The sequence below is a fragment of the Apostichopus japonicus genome, chromosome 13, assembly GCF_037975245.1.
Source record: "Apostichopus japonicus isolate 1M-3 chromosome 13, ASM3797524v1, whole genome shotgun sequence".
NCBI classification, from domain to species: Eukaryota; Metazoa; Echinodermata; class Holothuroidea; order Aspidochirotida; family Stichopodidae; genus Apostichopus; species Apostichopus japonicus.
Window position 1 is genome coordinate 11,612,837 of NC_092573.1, and position 20,284 is coordinate 11,633,120.

At 36.0% G+C, this 20,284-nt stretch overlaps 1 protein-coding gene across 1 annotated transcript; it reads right to left on the reverse strand.

The window, feature by feature from the left end:
- Positions 1 to 315: 315 nt before the first annotated feature.
- On the reverse strand, positions 316 to 20,253 carry LOC139979054 (vacuolar protein sorting-associated protein 45-like). Its single transcript, XM_071989697.1, has 15 exons — positions 19,971 to 20,253; positions 17,749 to 17,883; positions 17,237 to 17,297; positions 15,012 to 15,091; positions 14,368 to 14,436; positions 13,279 to 13,416; positions 12,433 to 12,543; positions 11,395 to 11,529; positions 10,562 to 10,672; positions 9,528 to 9,695; positions 8,575 to 8,733; positions 6,647 to 6,757; positions 5,658 to 5,779; positions 4,625 to 4,756; positions 316 to 3,154 (listed from the first exon to the last, which is right to left on the reverse strand). The coding sequence occupies exons 1-15, from the start codon at positions 20,064 to 20,066 to the stop codon at positions 3,118 to 3,120; spliced, it is 1,665 nt and encodes a 554-aa protein (XP_071845798.1). The 5' UTR covers positions 20,067 to 20,253; the 3' UTR covers positions 316 to 3,117.
- Positions 20,254 to 20,284: the final 31 nt, after the last annotated feature.

Sequence of the window (20,284 nt, forward strand, 5' to 3'; positions counted from 1 at the left end):
ATGCTCCCTACTGCCTCACGTTCCTCAACATCTTGACATTATTTTATGGGATGGTACATGCCAAAATTGATATCTTTGAAAGCTAGCTCTTACCAATGTTTAGCATGCTAAATTTTTGGGATAATACTGATGAATTTTAAAGTTAGGTTTTAAATGTTCCCAGATTTATCCATCCCCTCACCCCCCCCCCCCCCCCCCTTCCACTTGTTCCCCATATATTTCAAGGAGAATGGGTAATGGAGCAACTTGTAAACACAGTCCCTTCCACAATACAAAACTAATTTGAACAACACAAAAAGAAAAACAAGCATATCCTTCAAGAGTGAAAGAAAAATGTAATTTAAGCTCCTTTATAAGTGCTAATATATAATTTTATATTATTAATATTTATACAGGCAGTATACTGCTTGACTTAAATGCTCCGATGAACAATACAATAACTACTAAATACATTCATTACTACATCATTATTTTTCTTTCTGGCCACAGTAATGAGGATAACAATAGATTGAACACAGATTTGATAATTTTTCATGCAAAAAATACTGACTACAAAGCACCAAAAACAAAATTACCTTAACACAAGACTTTGAAAAATTAAAAACCAGAAATGAGTGATGACAAAAGAACCACCCTGATCCCTTTAATTCCATATATTGGTCCCCCATTTTTTTTTATCAGAATCGTGTCTTACCCAGTATTTTTCCCTGCAAGACAAGCAGTTATAATTTGACTTGTGAGCAAGTTTTCTGCAGCCATGGTGAGATCTTCATCAGTCAGGCTGTGTATGACATATTCTGTTGTGCTCCACAGTTTCACATAATAGACACTGCATGTCTGTATAGCGATCATCACTATTGTTTGTTATTGATACATTCTAACTGAGCATGATCTTGCAGCTGCTGCATCTGTTCTTTGTTGACACTATGGCTCTTCAATGATGGTCGTATGAAAGAATATTAAAGCTATCACAAAGAACTAACATCCAAGTGTGCTGACAAGTAAGAGCAAAATGTCTGTTCTAGTTTCCAATACCACATAAAACATAGGAAGTTGAGGGGGCTGCAGCATACTGCAGCCAGGCTGAGTAGGATGTGTAATCTTTTGTGCTCCACAGTTTCACATAATAGACACTGCAAGTCTGTATAGAGATCATCACTATTGTTTGTCACTGATTCATTCTAGCTGAGCAGGATTTTGCCACATTTTGCCAGGAGTTTGTGGCATGAAGCCTTAAAAGAAAGCCTTAGTTGAGTTTTGTATCCCACTAGATAAAACTCATGAATATTTGTATGACAGTCTTTAGAAGAATAAACATATCAGATGTCATTATTAGATTGCTATGCATAAGAGCACACTGAATGTAAGCCATCTGTCAGTTTTTATAGCATTACTCCATTCAAAATCACAAATTTTTGTAAAAATAAAAATTGCAAATAAATATATCCTGAAAACTCATGAATATTTGTATGACATTCTTTAGAAGAAGGAACACATCAAATTCCAAAGAGCACATTCAATGTAAGCAATCTGTCAGTTTTCATAGCATTACTCAACTCAAAATCACAATTTTTGTGAAATAATAATTGCAAATAAACATCCTGACAGCAATTAGCTGGTTTTACTTGGAGCATATCAAAGAAAGTTATTTGACAGTAGGTGATTGACTAATAGCTAAAATGAATTTATCTGTTACTGATACATTAACAGGACTGCAACACATTTATGCCAATTTGAACTGCTGTAAAACTGCAAATAGTCAAAAGAATTTTCATCCTCTGGAAACTGGCCAGTCAGTTATGTAGCATATTTCTACTGCAGGTGCAATACAACATGGTAATGTACAACTTGGTTAAGCTGTATTGCAGCATTTGACAAGTCATAACTGCTTGTTTCACAAGCAATTACTGTACTTATCTGACAGTGGGGCAACTTCACTACTAGAAAAGCTAGCAACCAATGAAAGAAGGTGGATTGCTACACAGAAAGAATTTGTGATCTCTGTGGGACAAATAGGTCCCTGCCCAATTTTGTGAGTGATGTAAAACACTTATTACCTAGAACCCGAGTCTTCATATTAAAATCTTCACATAATTACAAGACTAAGCCTTACAAGGCTGTTTGGAGATTTTATACTGGATGCCTAAATTTCATCTCCTTCAAATGATCTGTATTCACAATTCAATGATTTCTTATCAGACAGCACAATTCTTAGAAAAGTGATTACACACCAACCAAAATATAAATACATATTTGAAAATTTTACAGTTGCCTGTAGTTCAACGAAATATGCTAGAGCAACCCAACAAAAGGTAAGTATAAACATATTTTACTGTCTCTTTAGAAGAACGAAGTAAACAAGATACAAGGAATGATTAGTTCGGTTAGACAGTCAGGTGCAATTGAGTGCCTTATAAGTGAGGATGAGAGTTTTTGTATGTGATACTATGCAATTTGATTTGGGGGGGGGGGGCTGTAACGACTTGCCCCAAAACCAAAATTTTTCGCGCGTTCAACATCTTAGTATACATATCATATAGGCATGCATCAGTTACTACATTGCATGCCAATAACATACGATCATTTGCCGTGTTATGACCCTTCAATATTGGTATATAATTATTGGGGAAGTCGTTACAATAATCATGATCATAATCATATTAGTTTAACCATTGAAAAACACATTGCAAATTATTTTTCATGCAGCAGTTGCCCGAAAAATTCTCAGTATATTGCCCGAAGTTTCACAAAATTTTGGGGGTGGGGGTTGCAGCCCCCCAGCCCCCTGCCCCCTACGCCTATGATCCTATGAAAAACTGATAACCAATGAAGATCCTGAAGCCCTGGTGTGATGCGACATTGTTTTCGTTTAAGGGAGATGAAACTAGCTGCTGAATTTTGTAATCACTGAAGTCTTGAGATATCTTCTAGTGGTAATCCAACCAGGAGACCAGAAAGTAGTTTAATCTTCATTATTCCTGCTCTACCCACTTTAAGTGTCTCTTGGGATTTCAGTCTTCTGCCATTTCACTGAACTTTCGAAAGGGCAGTGGCTGTTTGAGGCGTCCCTAGCTCGACGAAGGAAGGAATTTCAAACGACGTAGGATTCTCATTGTTTCACATTTTGGTCCCTGAGGCGATTTCAGCTTGGAAGCTTGGAAGAGAGAGAAGAGAAGCAAAAATGAAAACAATGATATACGACGACAAATGAAGCCCTGGCTGTAACTCCTAGTTGACTGAAGTGGTCAGTAGTTGGTAACAAAACAAAATCATATTAAGGGACTATACAAGCATAAAGAAGTTTCTTATGATGGTATCTAGGCAATACTCATACGACAGTGTTCAAACATATTAAGGGACTATACAAGCCTAAAGGAGTTCCTTATGGTGGTATCTAAACAAAACACACATGACAGTGTTCAAACAAATTAAGGGACTATACAAGCCTAAAGGAGTTCCTTATGGTGGTATCTAAACAATACACACATGACAGTGTCCATACATATTAAGGGACTATACAAGCCTAAAGGAGTTCCTTATGGTGGTATCTAAACAATACACACATGACAGTGTTCATACATTTTAAGGGCCTATACAATCCTAAAGGAGTTCCTTATGGTGGTATCTAAACAATACACACATGACAGTGTTCATACATATTAAGGGACTATACAAGCATAAGGAAGTTCCTTATCGCTGTATCTAAGCAATACAGATACAACAGTGTTCATACATATTAAGGAACTATACCAGCATAGAGAAGTTCCTTATCACGGTATCTAAGCAATACACACATGATAGTGTTCATACATATTAAGGGACTATACAAGCATAAGGAAGTTCCTTATCGCTGTATCTAAGCAATACAGATACAACAGTGCTCATACATATTAAGGAACTATACAAGCATAAAGAAGTTCCTTATCATGGTATCAAAGCAATGCACATACACCTGTGTTCATACATATTAAGGGACTATACAAGCATAAAGAAGTTCCTTATCATGGTATCAAAGCAATACACATACACCTGTGTTCATACATATTAAGGGACTATACAAGCATAAAGAAGTTCCTTATCGCTGTATCTAAGCAATACAGATACAACAGTGCTCATACATATTAAGGAACTATACAAGCATAAAGAAGTTCCTTATCATGGTATCAAAGCAATACACACATGATAGTGTTCATACATATTAAGGGACTATACAAGCATAAGGAAGTTCCTTATCGCTGTATCTAAGCAATACAGATACAACAGTGCTCATACATATTAAGGAACTATACCAGCATAGAGAAGTTCCTTATCACGGTATCTAAGCAATACACACATGATAGTGTTCATACATATTAAGGGACTATACAAGCATAAGGAAGTTCCTTATCGCTGTATCTAAGCAATACAGATACAACAGTGCTCATACATATTAAGGAACTATACAAGCATAAAGAAGTTCCTTATCATGGTATCAAAGCAATACACATACATCTGTGTTCATACATATTAAGGGACTATACAAGCATAAAGAATTTCCTTATCACCATATCTAAGCAATACACATACAGCAGTGTTCATACATGGGGAAACTTTATGATTAAAGATGATGTCATCTGAAACTCACCTCTGGAAATTATGCACAGTGGATCCACCAATGATGATCTTCACACCAGGTGTAGCTTTATTTAAATTATAAATGGCAAGAATTTCTTCATACGTGATACCCCCAATGATGAATACAATCACATCTTGAGGCCTGTTGGGCATAAAACAGATAGAAACAGATGTTACTTGGCTAGGTAAATATCTTTTCCATTTGTCACTAGGTAACAAATCTGAGGGTGTTGCCATTGGATTCCGGTGCAACTTTGGTTTCATTTTGTAACAGACTTTGATGAAAACCAAATAACAGTCATATAATAGTCACATTATAGTCACATAATAGTCATATATTTACATAATAGTCACATTATAGTCACGAAACTGTTCTTGGATTTCGTAATTCAACAACTTCCTTTGACCAATGGTTGAGATGTAATTCAGTACCCAAGAATGTGTAGCAATCTGACCATCCTTTTTCAGTTCACATATCCATTACTCTGTGCATTACACATTTGACACATAGGAAGCAGACATACCATGGTATGAGTTGAAGGCTGGGGCAGACTGGAGTGATGAAATGCTACAGTCTGAGTGATCCAAACAGTGTCATGGGGTCTTGAAATATGCAGTGCACGAGGCGTCTCAACAAATAGCACCGTTTGCAATCAAGCCTATGTTACCTGAGATCAGGTGGACCATGAGGAAATAGGGGCCTTCGGCATCTCGACCTGGTATGCACCTTCAGGTGCCTTGGGACACAGGGGCACACCAATTCTGAGGCAGAGAAGTCAATCTGCCCCTGACTGAGGGGATAACTTAACTGGAAAAAGATGGATTGGGGATTAGGGGTAGGGTAGATAAGGGGAGGTGAGAGAGGAGGATTGAAATTAACATGATCCAAACATCCTAACTATTACCATCACGTACTGTAATGATAAAACTAACAGGCTAACTTTGATGGGAGTCTTTCCGTGACACAGCAAATGTCAGTTTTCAATGAAATTGTTTACTTCGCTTGCACATAAATATACAAGTTGTGATCTTCATTTCATTACCTTTCTTTAAGTTGACTGCTCCCTACATAAGGGTAAGCCCCTTCTCTCAATTTTCCCTTCAGGAGCTGATCCAGGGTATCGTGTACTTGCGGTGTGTGTTGTGTGTAAATATTCTCCACTCCCTGCACCTCAGCAAAACACACAAAAAAATCATATTATTCGATATATCCAAAATCTTGTGAACATTTTTGTGAAGTGGGTCACATCAAGCAATATTAATGAGGGTCAAACAGTGACAATTCCATACTTTGTTCCAAAATAAACTAATTGGATTTTATGAGATGAAACACTGCAGCTCCACCATATGCCATGTCACAAGTCCAACTTACATGGACGAAAGTGAAATTGTAGGAATGGCTATACACCTACACTATCATATCACTTCTGATCTATGAAATATGGAAAATGAACAAGTTACATGATGTATATCATACATGATAATGAGTTGATTTTAAAGTCAAGCCAAAGAGAAATATGAAAAGGTCAGGTCAAATCTTGACAACTGTGTACCAGCGTTGACCTGCCAATGAAACTACAGCATGAGAACAATTATCCCCAATTGGATTATCTTAATCCTGGTTCGAGTTTTGTAAAAAAGCCTTTCATATTCTGACAAAGCAGAACATTTTTCAAATCTCATAGTCTTGCATGTTCTTGCCAATCCTTGTCACCATTTCAAAAAAAGCTGTGAATGGACGTAGTCAAGAAAATTCATGACACTTGAGACAGTCAAAAGAAAAAAATAGTTACTTTGAAACAAACCACCTTAAGAAAGACATTCATGAAACCGTTTTGCATTTAGAGATCAAACATTGAGACATGAAACAGTAGTTCCACCACACAAAACCCCTCTTCACACTTAAATGTAAGTCGACAGACACATAATTAAAAAAACTAACCAGATTGTACAAAACTCCTCACAGAAAAGGAACCTAACTTGTAAAAAAATTTGTCAAGAAAAACAAATCCAAGACATGAAAAGATTATACCTTCAACCCCTTAAAGAATCGTTTGGTCTTTGAGATCGTGTTTTCCTGCCCAAAGAGGTCGGCACCACTCCTCGACCGTCCCCCACCATACTCGACTACTCTGCGCACCATCTTTTGAAGACAAAAAACAAACATTAAGTATGGAAAAGTGGAGTGTTAGGTGGAGTGTTAGCTCGGTGGTTAACGCCGGTGCCTTCCAATCATAAGGTCCCCGGTTCGAGTCACTCCAAGATTAATATATGTCGTCCAGTTACAGAGTTGTTGACAATTGACAATTCATAATCATGGACGTTAACTATGAATCTAAGAGACTGACTTCGATCAGCTTACAGCTTTGATAAGCCAATGTGGCTTCTTTGCAAGTTCCTGCTTGCAGGAGGATCTAAAAAATACAAATACAAAAGGGGAATTTTTCAAGAAAGCAGTTGGTTTTTAAGATTCTACAAGCTATCCGACATCTATGGAGCCTGCTGAGAGGATGAAACCATTGATATATTAAAGGTGAGGTGGGTATGAGAGGGAGGAAATGGGCGAGGATACTTATCATCCACGAACTGTGTGTTCCTCGATGAGCAAAACAAAATGCCTACAAAAGTTCCTCAGTTTGACCAACTCTTCAATCTCATCAAAAATTTGGTGAGCAAAGTGCATGCAGTTTCCTTTAAAGGGTGCCTTTGACATATTCGTATGGGTGTTATTAATGTCGAGCAATTAATAAATGCATTTGTTTCATCCTCAACACTTCGTTGCCCAGTTGTCCACATACCAAATAATCACATGCAAAAAGCAAACTAGATACCTAAAACAAATTTTGACACATATTACAATATTTGGATATGGAATGTCACTGATCAAGGTTATATGAAATTTCGGTAACAGATTCTACCATAAAATTGATGAAATCACTGTCGGAAGTAACTGCTCTACCAGATGGAGCGAATGAGAGATTGAAACAACTTTCTTTCAAATTTTTTCTTTCCTGTCTTCTCTCCATCCTTTGCCTACTAATCCTCTTATATCAATCTCTTTTGTGTTCACCCTGCTCATTAACCTATCTATATTCTGTGTTTGTATTTTGTCCCTTGTAGTTTCTGTTACTTGTCATTCAGCCTCTGAAGAAGATCCTGCTAGGATCGAAACGTCAGGCCCCCTTACTTTTACACATTCTCTTACACAGTCTCTGTGGTGGATAAGCAGTTGGCTAACATTCTTTTGATTTATTTTATTTTGATTTTAGTTTTATTGTAAATATAAGGTATAATTTGGATTATCTTGATCTGACCCTTCATTCCCATATAACACTATAGACTAGACTGCCAATACCCATCTAAACATTTTGTTTTCATATTTGATTTATATACCACACCTGGACAATTACTGCACAAAATCATAAAAAACGGACGAGTATAATCTGTTCAAGCACTTTACAGTATGTACTTCCCATGATGCACAAAATCATAATACATACAGAGTCCATTGATATGAAAAAAATAAATACTACAGTTTGGATACCGAGTTTTGTCTCTTTTTTTTTTCAAATCCAGCATGCCAACATCTTCAGATAATTCATATTTTACAGCCTACTGCCCATAGGTTTCCCTTGACAACCCATGTTACAATTTCCAAAGGCCCGTTGCAACCAGTAGTACACTTCTACGGTCTAAAAATCACCCAATATGTATTCCCTGTTTGATCGATGGTGAAACTGCGCAACAACAGCACATATATTTATCAAAACTTGAGAAATTAATCGTTGCGAGGCGCCACTTGTCAGATTCCATCTGTAACATTGTTGAACGATAATTTTCTTTGTTTTCATTGCACTGGCTCGTAACCGATAGCAAAAGGGTTGGTGATAAATTTTGGGGTTGCAAGCAATATAGTTTGGAAAGTGTCTTTTATTTACAGAATATTTATTTCTGTCTCACCTGTCTATCCTCCTCACTGACTCCTCTCTTCCTCAGGGAATCCATCAGGCCGACAAAGTTACTGTTACTGTGATTCTCGTACCTCAGGCCGTACAACCCAACTAATCTACACGCATCGAGAGGACGAAGTTTCTCTTTACTCAGGAGTTCCTTGATTCTCTGTTTGGGGAAATGAAAAATCATTCAAAACTTAGGTGATGCTTTCAAACAGGAGTCCACAGACAGGAAATTGGAACAACTACAGTAGCTATTGTAGATAGGTGAAGCATAGCTCGGCAAAGAGTAGAATACAACTGTATGTCAACTATGTGGAATTATGTCACATACTATACCATATCCCAAAGCTGCTTTTAACACAGTTTATATCAGCCAAACAGCTCATCTTGTATTAAGCACATACGGTATACTTATCAGATTTCGCAGATAGCTAAAATGATAAACACGATGGGGCAAATTGCTACAAAAATGCAAAGATGATCTTAGCAGTATTGTTTGCATTGGACACTGAAACATTCCATTTTTTTTTACTATTTTCGGAGAAATTTGAAAATTTCTTGAACCTGAAAACAGCTTCAAATGATGTGAGCACTAAATTATTCCTAGGCACCTGTGAATGAAATACCGCCAAAAAAAGCATGGTTGATCATCTTTGGACTTTGGACAATTAACGGTCAAAGTGATATCAAACTCGCAGACATCTTCGTGATCTACTACCGAAAAAAGTTCCGAAAAAATTCCTGGAATATCACAGGGAGGATACTGCTATCCACACGATATTGATACAAATTATCCTCAATCCCGCCCTATATTTTCTTCTCTTACACAAAAAAAATCTCCCACCTTCAGATATTGAACAAAGTTCTCCCTACACCTTCACCCCTCCCCCCCAACCCCACTCCCTACCAATTCCAATTTTCATTTTGAGAGTTTGTCTTTGCAGAAGTGTTTCCTACCTTCAAAGCTTCATTGTGATCAGACTGACAGGCCAACTCTTGTTCAACTTCAGAGACTTCGAGGAGGTTGTACAGGTTCACAATTCTGGACAACTCGCCGACGACCGTAACGTGTTTGGCAACTGTCCCAGACATCTTCTTAAATTGCGGGTAGTTCTCCACAAAGGACTAAACACGAGTAGATAAGTTTGTAGAGACAATAAGGTCACAGAAAAAAAAAGACAAGTATTTCTTCAATTAAATAGTTAGGCATTTCACAGATATACGCATGTATACTCCTCAGTTTAACAAATGAAATTTCAAAGTTGACTGAACAAGTTGATATTGCGATTTAGGTTTAGTAGCATCTACTACGCATCTAGCCGAGCGCACCCATGGATGTTACACAGAAGGTTCTAAATGGCGTCGAATTATAGCCATTATGCTAAATACACACACACATAAACATAAGAGTTTTCACTGCAACTTGCAAATACTACCGCTTAGATATGATATCACGATCAAGTGGTTTCCACCTGTAAATCAAATCATGAACAGAAAGCTAACTTAGAGCTCATACTTATTTTAAGCAATCTTTTGACTGCAGCAAACATTGGCCTACACTGTGATTTCAACCAGTAACCAAGCCATGTACTCTAACAACTGAGCCGTCCTAGCCGTAAGTTGCTTACAATTCTTCTAAACCATTCTTTGGACACGTAGTTTGTTCGAGAACAACCGCAATGCCTAGACTATGAGTGACTCCTTATTTTCACTCTTCCAGACACTTTGTAAATGGAAAAGCAAATCTTGAATACTGTGGTAACGAAGACAAACGTCAATGTACCAACTACGTTTGTTCGTTGTGTTGAAATTAATGTAATATAAAATTCCAACAACCATTCATTGCATAACCTGCAAACACTTATTTCAAATATTTTAATATCTTACGATCTCTCAAAAAAAAAATCTCTTTTACAAGTCTTCACTTTTGTACACAGTGTTTGCAGGTTGAACAGAAAAGTTGTGACAGATTTGCAAAAAAGCAGACATACTTTCATATCAGCGATGGATTCAATCTTCTTGTTGCTTTGAGACTTTTTCTGGAATTCATCCATCAGTTCTTTGATTTTACTTCCAATTTCGCCAAAATTATTGTATAAATTCTACAAACGAGAGAAAAACAAGCAATATTTAGCATTTATAGATGCCCAGCGAATGGGTGGCATGGAAGGGGGGTGAGTGGAGAATTTATAGACACAGTTTGGTTCTATATAAAGCATTTACAACAAGAAGTGGTCTTCCCCTAACTTTCATATTAGTAGTAATCATTATAGTCATTAAAACCTACTTTTTATTCTAAAGCATACACATTCTGTTTAATAATGCAATGTAAACTATGGCATAATAACTATAACATTTGACTATAACATATAACTATAACATATAACTATAACATATAACTATAACTATTACATATAATAATAACATTTAACTAAAGCATATAACTATAACATATAATATAATGAAAACTATAGCATGTAAACTAAAACTCCCTAAAAGGGAATGCTTCAATATAAAAGAATTGAAATAAAATGTCAAATATGTGAATATTTTCTTAGTATTTTATTTTCAAGCACTGTACTAGTTTATGGTCGATATAACAAAAATCCAGATTTATTAGAATTCTTGTGCAGGATTGAATCAACAGTAAAAGACACTTCAGTTGAAATTAAATGGATTATATGGAACAATGACTTCAAGAGGTGGGCTGGGAATTTCACAAATTGGATTTTCTAAGATGGAAGTTTGGTGATCTTCAGAAGTCATATAAAGTTTATTATTTTTCCTCTCTATTGATAAGTAACAACTTCTTCAGAGGAATTACTTGTGAATAGAATTCATCTTGTTCAGATGAGAGGACCACTTCCTGCAGCTCCTTGGATATCCCAGGTACGTTAGACAGATCAATCCTGTTGTTCTTTATTCCTAGTAGTTCATGAACCATTGCTTGGTATGTCCACTGCAAAGGAAAGAAACATATTCTAACTTAGAAATATTAAATTGACATGTTAAACAATAGGAAACTTTCGCCTTTACAATGTGTGTTTATATGTATATATATGTATAAGGTCCCAGGTTCAAAGCCCCTTCTATCTGAGGCCCCAGGTTCAAAACCCCTTCTATATGAGGTCCCAGGTTCAAAGCCCCTTCTAGTCAATTTTGATTCGCTCATTCATAATTTCATAATTACTTCCCAGTAGTTTTTTTTGTAGGTGGATTACTTAATGATAACAATGAGGACAAACCTGTATAAGTCTAACACACATTGATTGTACAAGGTAGATTTGTGTTAGCCCAATCTATGAGCTAGGGCTATATTTTTGCGGCCGGTGAGTTGTCTAATGAAAAACTTTAAAAATCAATCTGTTTTACATCATCACAAAAAACGAGCTAGCTGCTTAGAATTTATCGGCACTAATGATGCTGTCAGGTAAGCCTATTATCCCCATTAATTATCAACTGTACTGCATTGACATTATGTTTTTGTGAATACAGATTAGGTACATACACCTATTGCTTGGAAGTCCTCGGAAACAAAGGTTTGAAATCAATAGCAGGTCTGTGTTAGGTGCGGCCCAGTCAATTTTTCACTCCTTATATCTGGCCCATTCATTCAAAAAGGATTGCCCACCACTGCTTTAGGGTGTCTTTCATTTACTAAATACATTGCTTCTTAATTCAATACCATACTGAATTCACTTGTTATACTTTATAAACTCTTAACATCTTTGCTCATATTGAACGCCTTGCAAAATGCACAGATGAATCGTCAAAACCTGTGGTTGATCTATGTGTAATTTTAGACATGATTTATGATGAGAAATGATATCGAATAAATAACTTTGACAAAAGAATAGCTGACCTGATTGAGAAGTGGTGTAACTGCATCACTTCTTCTATCTAGGATCAGAAGCAGAGGTGATACATCCGTCCTCCTAAAGTCAAACAAGCTGGTATCTCTTGCTATTGTTTGCTGTAGACCAAAAACAAAAAAATGAAAATCTTGAAATTTTAAACAAAAAACAACACCTTATGGCAGTAATATTCTTAGCTATAATTAAAGGAGGTTATTGTATTAAATTTTGTGGAAAAAAAAAGCGAAGAACACAGAGAAGCAATAGTTTTAACAGCAAGTTGGTCTATTAACTGCCCACCAATTACTATCTGTAGTGAGTCATCTTTTGAAGGAAAGCCGCTGGCGTAATTTATTTACCCATTAAGTTTATTAAAACTATTCCAAAGTCCCATATGTGAATATTGTATTGAAAACAATTCTTGCATTAAGCAAAGCAAAAATTGAACACATACACGACTGCTGTAATGAACTATAACTAGAGTCCAGACTTGACAGAGAATGGAGGGGAGTGAGGGCATGTGGGGGGGTGGGAAAGTAAGAGGAATGATAGCTCTTAGGACAATATGGGATAAATAGTATACAAAAAAACACCTATTCCACCATGTACTTGAAAAAATGCAGAACCTTAAAACTTTGATAGAAAAATCCCTAAACACCTTGTGAGTTTACCACCAATATTCCATGTTTGCAAATTTGTGATTAAAGTATCATAAAATTGATGTGCTACTAATAAATATGAAGCCTGCATAATCAGTAGCAATATTAGCACACTTTTGGGTTATTTTACCTGTATTTCACTCAGATACATGTGTAGAATTAATAAACCAACAACAAAACTTATAACTGTCCCACCTTGATAGTTTCGGCAAGTTTCTTGGCCATTTCCGAGGAATTCTGGTAACGAATCATCGGACATTTTTTAAGAGATAGGAGAACTGCTGTGAGTCCCTCACAAGCCCTGCTAAGAAGAGCTGGCTTCCAGTTGGAATGCTGCATAAAAAAGGCAAGGAAAACAGTAATAATTTAAGCAGAAGCTGAGGTTTGGTTCAGTTCCAAGAGTCTCAATACAAAACAAGCACTATGCCGTACCTTTGCCAAACGAACAAAAAAAAAACTAAAACTAATGTCAGTTGAGACAATGCAGTAAGTGACTATAATGTTCAGTTTGGAAATAGTGCTAAAAGTTCAAAAGGAGCCATGAGCTTGAGACCATTATTTCCTTGCAGCAAAGACCTATGACATGAATGAAAGATAATGAAAAATTGTTTCTTTTATTAATTACATTCTGTCTTATGACGGAACAGAAAGGCCGCTGTGATATTGAACAGTGGAAATCTAAACCATGAATCCTATACTACAGTCAGGGCCATTCACTGTTTGAGCAATTGCTACGGATATGCTGCAAGGGTTGTCTGATGGTCTGAGAAGGCTTCATTTTGTTGCGGGACAAAAACGAAAAACTCTGTGAGGCCTCCCCGAGGGGAAGACCAGTCTAATAATAGTAACCGCTCCCACACATACAAATGGGTTTGAAGTTTTTCATAATCAATTTTATTAGACAGCCATATTTTTGAAAATTCTTAAATGCAAGTAGAGTTAGTCTAAACATTAAGTAAAAATTTTCATATTTTATATTTTCATATTTCAAATTTTCATATATTCAAGTTTCTATACTGGATACGCAGGAACGGGATCCAGGGAGGCGACACGTGCCGCTCTTCTGAATATTTCTGGAAGTTAAGTTTTATTTGCAAATATAAATCTTCTTTCAAACTAGGTATGGAGAGGAAACCTCAGTAATGCTTCAGGTGAGGACATTCCCTACATTTTTACCAATATTTTCTTCATGCATCCCCTTCTTAGCAGTAATTTTGGTATATATACTGACATAATACATGCCTTCCCTGACCCCCACATCATGCCATGATCTCCGATACTTACTCTGGAACAGTTTGGAATCCCTAAGGAAAATGCATGTGGACTGATGGCAAGATAGTCTCCGTAAAATTCCTGTAAAATATATAGTGAAAGAAAAAGAGCTTTCGAAAGGGAAAGTTTTACAAATCAAACCTTTTTTCACAGGTTTTCATGTCTACTGTATGTCTAGCAAATTTGTATAGAATGAAATGCATAATAAACAATGCTACAGGAGTTACTTCAACTGAAGCTACAAGCAGCCCCAGGAGGTTATATAGGAGGAAAACGGAGAATATGAACCGAAAGATACATGAATCAACCGAGTATAAATGTACTCCGTAAATTTAATACAAACAAAAGCTTGAAATATCTAATAAAATTTTAACGTTTAACGTTCTCCTTGTGTTAACTATATAACACTCAACCTTCACATACCAATTTCAATGTTAGCTATAGTCTGCAGAGACTTTCTTTGTCTTTTACAGCACCTAAACTGATGAACATGTAAAAATAATCACATTAGATCTATGAACATTCCAGCTTTCCATGAATCTGTGCCCCATCTCATCCTAAATTTGACCTTGGGTGTTTTTAATCTCTAAAAATGATCCCTCAGTAAGTTACAGTATATACATGCTACAGTATAACAATTGGACTCATGAATTTACCTGAACTTCCCTCACCACTTCCTGAGCGTCGGCTTCCGCCAAGCCTTTGATTTCACTTTTGCTGATCACGTTACTGAAATCTGGGTGAAAGAGAGAAAAGGAACTACTGAGCCCCTAAATGTACAGTCAGTCTATTACACACAGTTATTGTGAAAACCCACACATAGCCAAGTGCAATACCAACAATTGGGGATACTCATACAGGCTGTAAATATATTTAGAGAAAAAAAAATTGGATTACATATCGAGAATTTCAAAATAAAATGTAGTCTGTTACACAAAGTAATTGTGAAAGACCACATACAGCCAAGTGCAATACCAACAACCTGGGATACTCATACAGGCTGTAAATATATTTAGCCCCAAAAAAATTGGATTACATGTCTTGAATTTCAAAATTTTTGCCACAGTTTGCTAAAATATGCAAGTGATTAAGACAAAGCTCTACAGGCTAAAAATCAAGTTATCATTGACATTTCCCTGAATTTTTAGCTCATATTTCAGAGGCTGATGGGAATACAGTAGCCCAATGATGTTTTGCTGTTCAGTACGCAGTTTAACCTGGTTGTGGAAATCATGCCAACTTTTACGGACAAATAATATCCAAATTATCAAGTGTTTATGTTCTTTACTTATATCTACAATACTGGCAGAATACTGCAAATGCATTGTTTTTCTATTGGCGAAACATAACATCCACCAGGTAAAATAGCCTGAATTTCGACGCCTGTATAAACGCATTTTATTTTCAAAAGCCCTTACAATGACCAGCAGAGACCTTTTTAACGTAGTCACATTTGGTCATGTATACTGTCACATACCATTAAATTAATAGTAGTACTGTATTGTAAGTAAGAACGTACCAGGTAGAGTAAGACTGTACACATGTAGCAAGTTACCTTACTACAGACTGTTGTTTGTTTAAAGTGTGATAAAGGTACTTTAAGGTAGTTAAAATCCACACAACTATGGTATTTTCCTTGTAAGGCACTATATTACACATCATTGTACAAGTACCACTAATTATTCCATTTCTGATATACCAGAAAACTAGAAATGTCGACAAATCTGGGTACATTAATTTTCATTTTGTCAAAACTGTGAAGACAGCTCTTGAACCCGAGTTTTAACAATATTTTTTGAAAGATAAAAACTTATTTCCATTTAAATATTCATTGGGTGAAGATGGTACAGTCAAGCTAAAGAAAATGAGAATGGCGACATATTAAACCTAAAATGTTCTACTAAATTAAAAAATCCATCGTTCATATAACCACTGGGTATTCTTCCTGTGTATACTAATAATAATAATAATACTGTGTATCAGACACATTTACACTACAGTTCAAGTGTTATATCGATACAAAGAATTAAATTGAATAATCCATATACAGTGCATTTGTACAGTAACTGTTGACTGTGATAGTAAGGTCAAAATGACAATCTCAGAGACCCGCCTGTATCTGTGAAGATCTCAAGACACTGATATATATGCTGGTAGGATGTCTACACTTTAGTATATGTGAGGAATCAAATATCAAATATACAGAAAGCCTAAACAGACCAGTGTCAGACTTCGGAAGCTACAAATTACTGTATTTAAGGACAATTCCTTGTTTTGTGTAATACAGATTGACTACAGTACAGCAGCAATAATGTAGAAACTCAAAACTTTGAAAAGTGAAAGGGAAATTCCGGAAGCTGAAATGTACTGCTTAGGAAGAAAATCCTTAAGTGAAAACAAAACAAAAACATCAATGTAGCATGTTGCATGGCAAAGATCATTTTAAAATTTGGTGTTATGTTGTGTATGGACAGTATTTGGCAACAGAATGGTGAATGGTGTCATCATGGTAATTGAGCAGAAAATGTTTATTTTAGGAATAAATCATCATACACAGATGCCCCTTGGTCCTTAAAAACCTGCATGAAGCTTGACACCCAGCATTGTACAGAATGGTAAGAACCTTCTCACCAAATATGTATAGAAGTGTTGTCAAACTACCAAACTTAAATAAAAGTAATTAAAGATAAAATTGCTAATTACCAACTTCTTATTTGTCAAAACAGGCCGCCGTTTCATTGGGCTTTTACATGATCAAAGCAATATTGCAACAAAATGAAAATTGGAAGTCTCTACAATGCATTAGAAGAGATCAAGAAGCTGCAAAAATCAAGAAGGTAAAAAATAGGGAAAAGGATGATCAGATGAAGGGTTAACTTACAAATGAAGTAGACTCCGTATTTTGGAATGGTCAACTCTCGTTTAAGAAGATCAATGTTTTCCTGTCAGAAAAGAAGACAAAACATAATCAAACTAACTCATCAAGAGGTTTCAACTAATAAATGTTAGAAGAGAAAGTTATTATTTCTTCATACTTCAATTTTTTTTTTTTTTAATGATGGTCACCCAAACAGATACTCATATCAGCATACTATCACATCCAGGAAGTACCTGATATTTTTTTTCATCAATTGCACTGAGACTGTCCATTTAAGCACATAGTCAAGCTAAATGAACAGCTATGTTATCTGCATGAGCTTGCAATATTGATACGGATGATTTTTATGTGTTTCAACTTTTTGAGACGATTTCATCATTTTATGTAAACTTAAATGAAATATGATAAAAATTATAATTTAAATTTAAAAAACCACATTACAGGGATACGCCTTGCTGAAGAACACACTATACAAAGTTAACCATTAGAGAAACACCATATATGCAGATACTTACTGGTGTTGGTCTCAAAAAACAGATTGCTCTGAGGTGCTTCATTGTTTCTCTGTTTCTGTTTCCAATTAGTTCAAACAGGTACACTTCTTTCTGGAGTATTTCAGACTGTGCATAGACCATGCTGACAAAACTGATCTGCAAATTTGGAAAACATAGAAAACACAAAAACAATCCAATGATGAACCATTTTATATCAGACCTTATTTTGCTTCCGATAGTGGGAAGCAAGCCATTGACAAAGAGTTAAACCGTTTGGTTAAATTAGGTATTTTGTCCATTGGACATCAGTCTTACACATCTCCGGTGTTAGTCATATCAAAGAAAGAATCAATTGAAAAGAGGGTACAGGTAGTTACAGACTTCAGATACTTGAATTCTAGAATAAGGAAAATCAATCATCCTTTCCCATTGCTTTCTGAGACCCTAAAGACAATAGGCAGTTCAGAAGCCAGAGTGTTGTGCTTGTTTGTTTTGGGGTGCTTTTATTTTGTCGACGCCAAACTAAGAAAGTAGACTAAGTCCTTCCTCACGTTTTCTTCTTCCAACCCCCTACCTTGCACTTTCGAAAACCCGTCACGTAAAACATGCATATGATTGGACAATGATTATCACATGAGTAGGGGAAATACCCTTTACGTAATTATCTCTGAGGATTTGACATCACTATACAACAAAATACTAACCAATTATTTTACTGTGCAATTCAGATAAGAATCAAACCAATCAGATTTACTCAAACAACTGGTGCAATGTTCATCAAAGAATTTATAATATTTCTCAGCCAAAAAGGTGAAATTACATTAGCTGATATAAAGTAGAATAACTGTACAGTTAGGTTAATGTAAGGTACAGTAGTGGAGTATGTTGGACAATTGTACTTACAGTACCATTATTAAGTAATATGGTGATGTCATTGTTATGTAATATTAACTGCACATTGTACATGTGTTACAAGTTAACAATGGTATTACAACAAAACAATTGTTTCTCAAGTTATAAGCTATCGCCAGCTACTGTACATGTACACAGAGACGTGCTAGCTATACTGTTTCATACTCACATCCAAGAAAGAGGTTCATACAGAATAGGCCGTGCTATTCTTACGACCAGTCGTAACAATTATTTGTAAACTATTCTTACGACATCGGCGAATTCATGCGCAGTAAAGTAAAAAAAGCAAGTGCGGATGTAGTAGGGGTAACCCTAACCGGAAATTATTGTGACTCCTGGTCGTAAAAATAGTACTCCTGGTCGTAAAAATAGCCACGTTAAAAGCAACTGCGCATGGGTAACCGGAAATTATTGTTACGACTAGTCGTAAAAATAGCCACTTTGTAAAGAATATTATGAAGAATATTTTAATGTTTAGGTTTCATGGTACAGCACATGTATACATACAAGTTATATATATTGACAGTATGTCCTGGGAACTAAAGGCAATTTATTTTTGTAACTGATTGCACCATCCACAGCAAAAATTCACTTTAAAAATCATTTTGTTTTTCCTTTTTTCCTTCATTGCGGCTATTCACCCAGTAGCCTGGTGAATAGCAATGTAAGCCTAACTATCCATCTGGCAGTTAATCAACCAATCAGAGTGCTGAGCTTACAAAGTACATAATGTTATTTCCACACTTGTTGATGAAGTGAAAAGCAACTATGTTTATCCACATTACATTCTTTGAAACCAGAGGGTGAATAACACATAGTCCTTCAATAAACTTCCACAATGTTCTATTCAATAATGGAAGACAACACTTGTGGGAGAATATAAGATCAACCACATCCACAATTCAAAACATTAAAGTGAAGATTGCAAAATAACCACATCTCTCAACTAATCAGCGAAGTGTAAAAAACCGGTTAACAATTCTATCTGTACTATTTGCTTATAAATATAAGCAGACACAGAACATTCAGCTTCCTAGGCCTACATGCGATTCCACCATTTTCCAGCAGCAGGAACACTAACAACAGCAGTATGGGGAAATAACATGATACGTTTTCTTATTCGCCGGGCTGCCGAGAAAATAACATGATGCATTCCCATATTTACATGGCGCGACTTTCCTACTGGTTATTCATTTTCTCTTTATCTTTTTCGGTGGGGAGGGGATGTTGCGAAATCGGTACCTCTTGTGTACGCAAACTTTGACCGAAAAAAGGTACAAATAAATAATAATATTCAATACCGTTACTCGTTACTCGTTAGGATGCCTTACCGTTTCTTGATCCATCAGTAAGACCTTCATCCCTGGCCCAGAGTCCTCTATCATCTTCGATATGTACAATTTAACTGCTTGAATAACATTCATCATGTTATTTGGGGACTGTAACAGGTTATTAAAAGCAATCCAGTGAATTTATTCAATTGAGTTCTGGCCGCTATGCCGAATTCTACTTTCACCCAATAACTGAACGATCACCTTATGCGTACCTCCAAGTCTACGTTGTTACAGCATTACGTATACTCTAGTATAGGCCTATTTCGCGAATGTAATCCCTACGTCTATGTTAGTGTTATTATATGTACATT

Excerpts from the sequence above, each read along its gene's own strand:
- LOC139979054 (XM_071989697.1), bottom strand. The coding sequence starts at position 20,066 with ATGATGAATGTTATTCAAGCAGTTAAATTGTACATATCGAAGATGATA. Across the intron at positions 13,417-14,367 it reads GGATTCCAAACTGTTCCAGA|CATTCCAACTGGAAGCCAGC; the intron begins GTAAGTATCGGA and ends TTTTTTATGCAG. Across the intron at positions 12,544-13,278 it reads AACTTGCCGAAACTATCAAG|CAAACAATAGCAAGAGATAC; the intron begins GTGGGACAGTTA and ends TTTGGTCTACAG.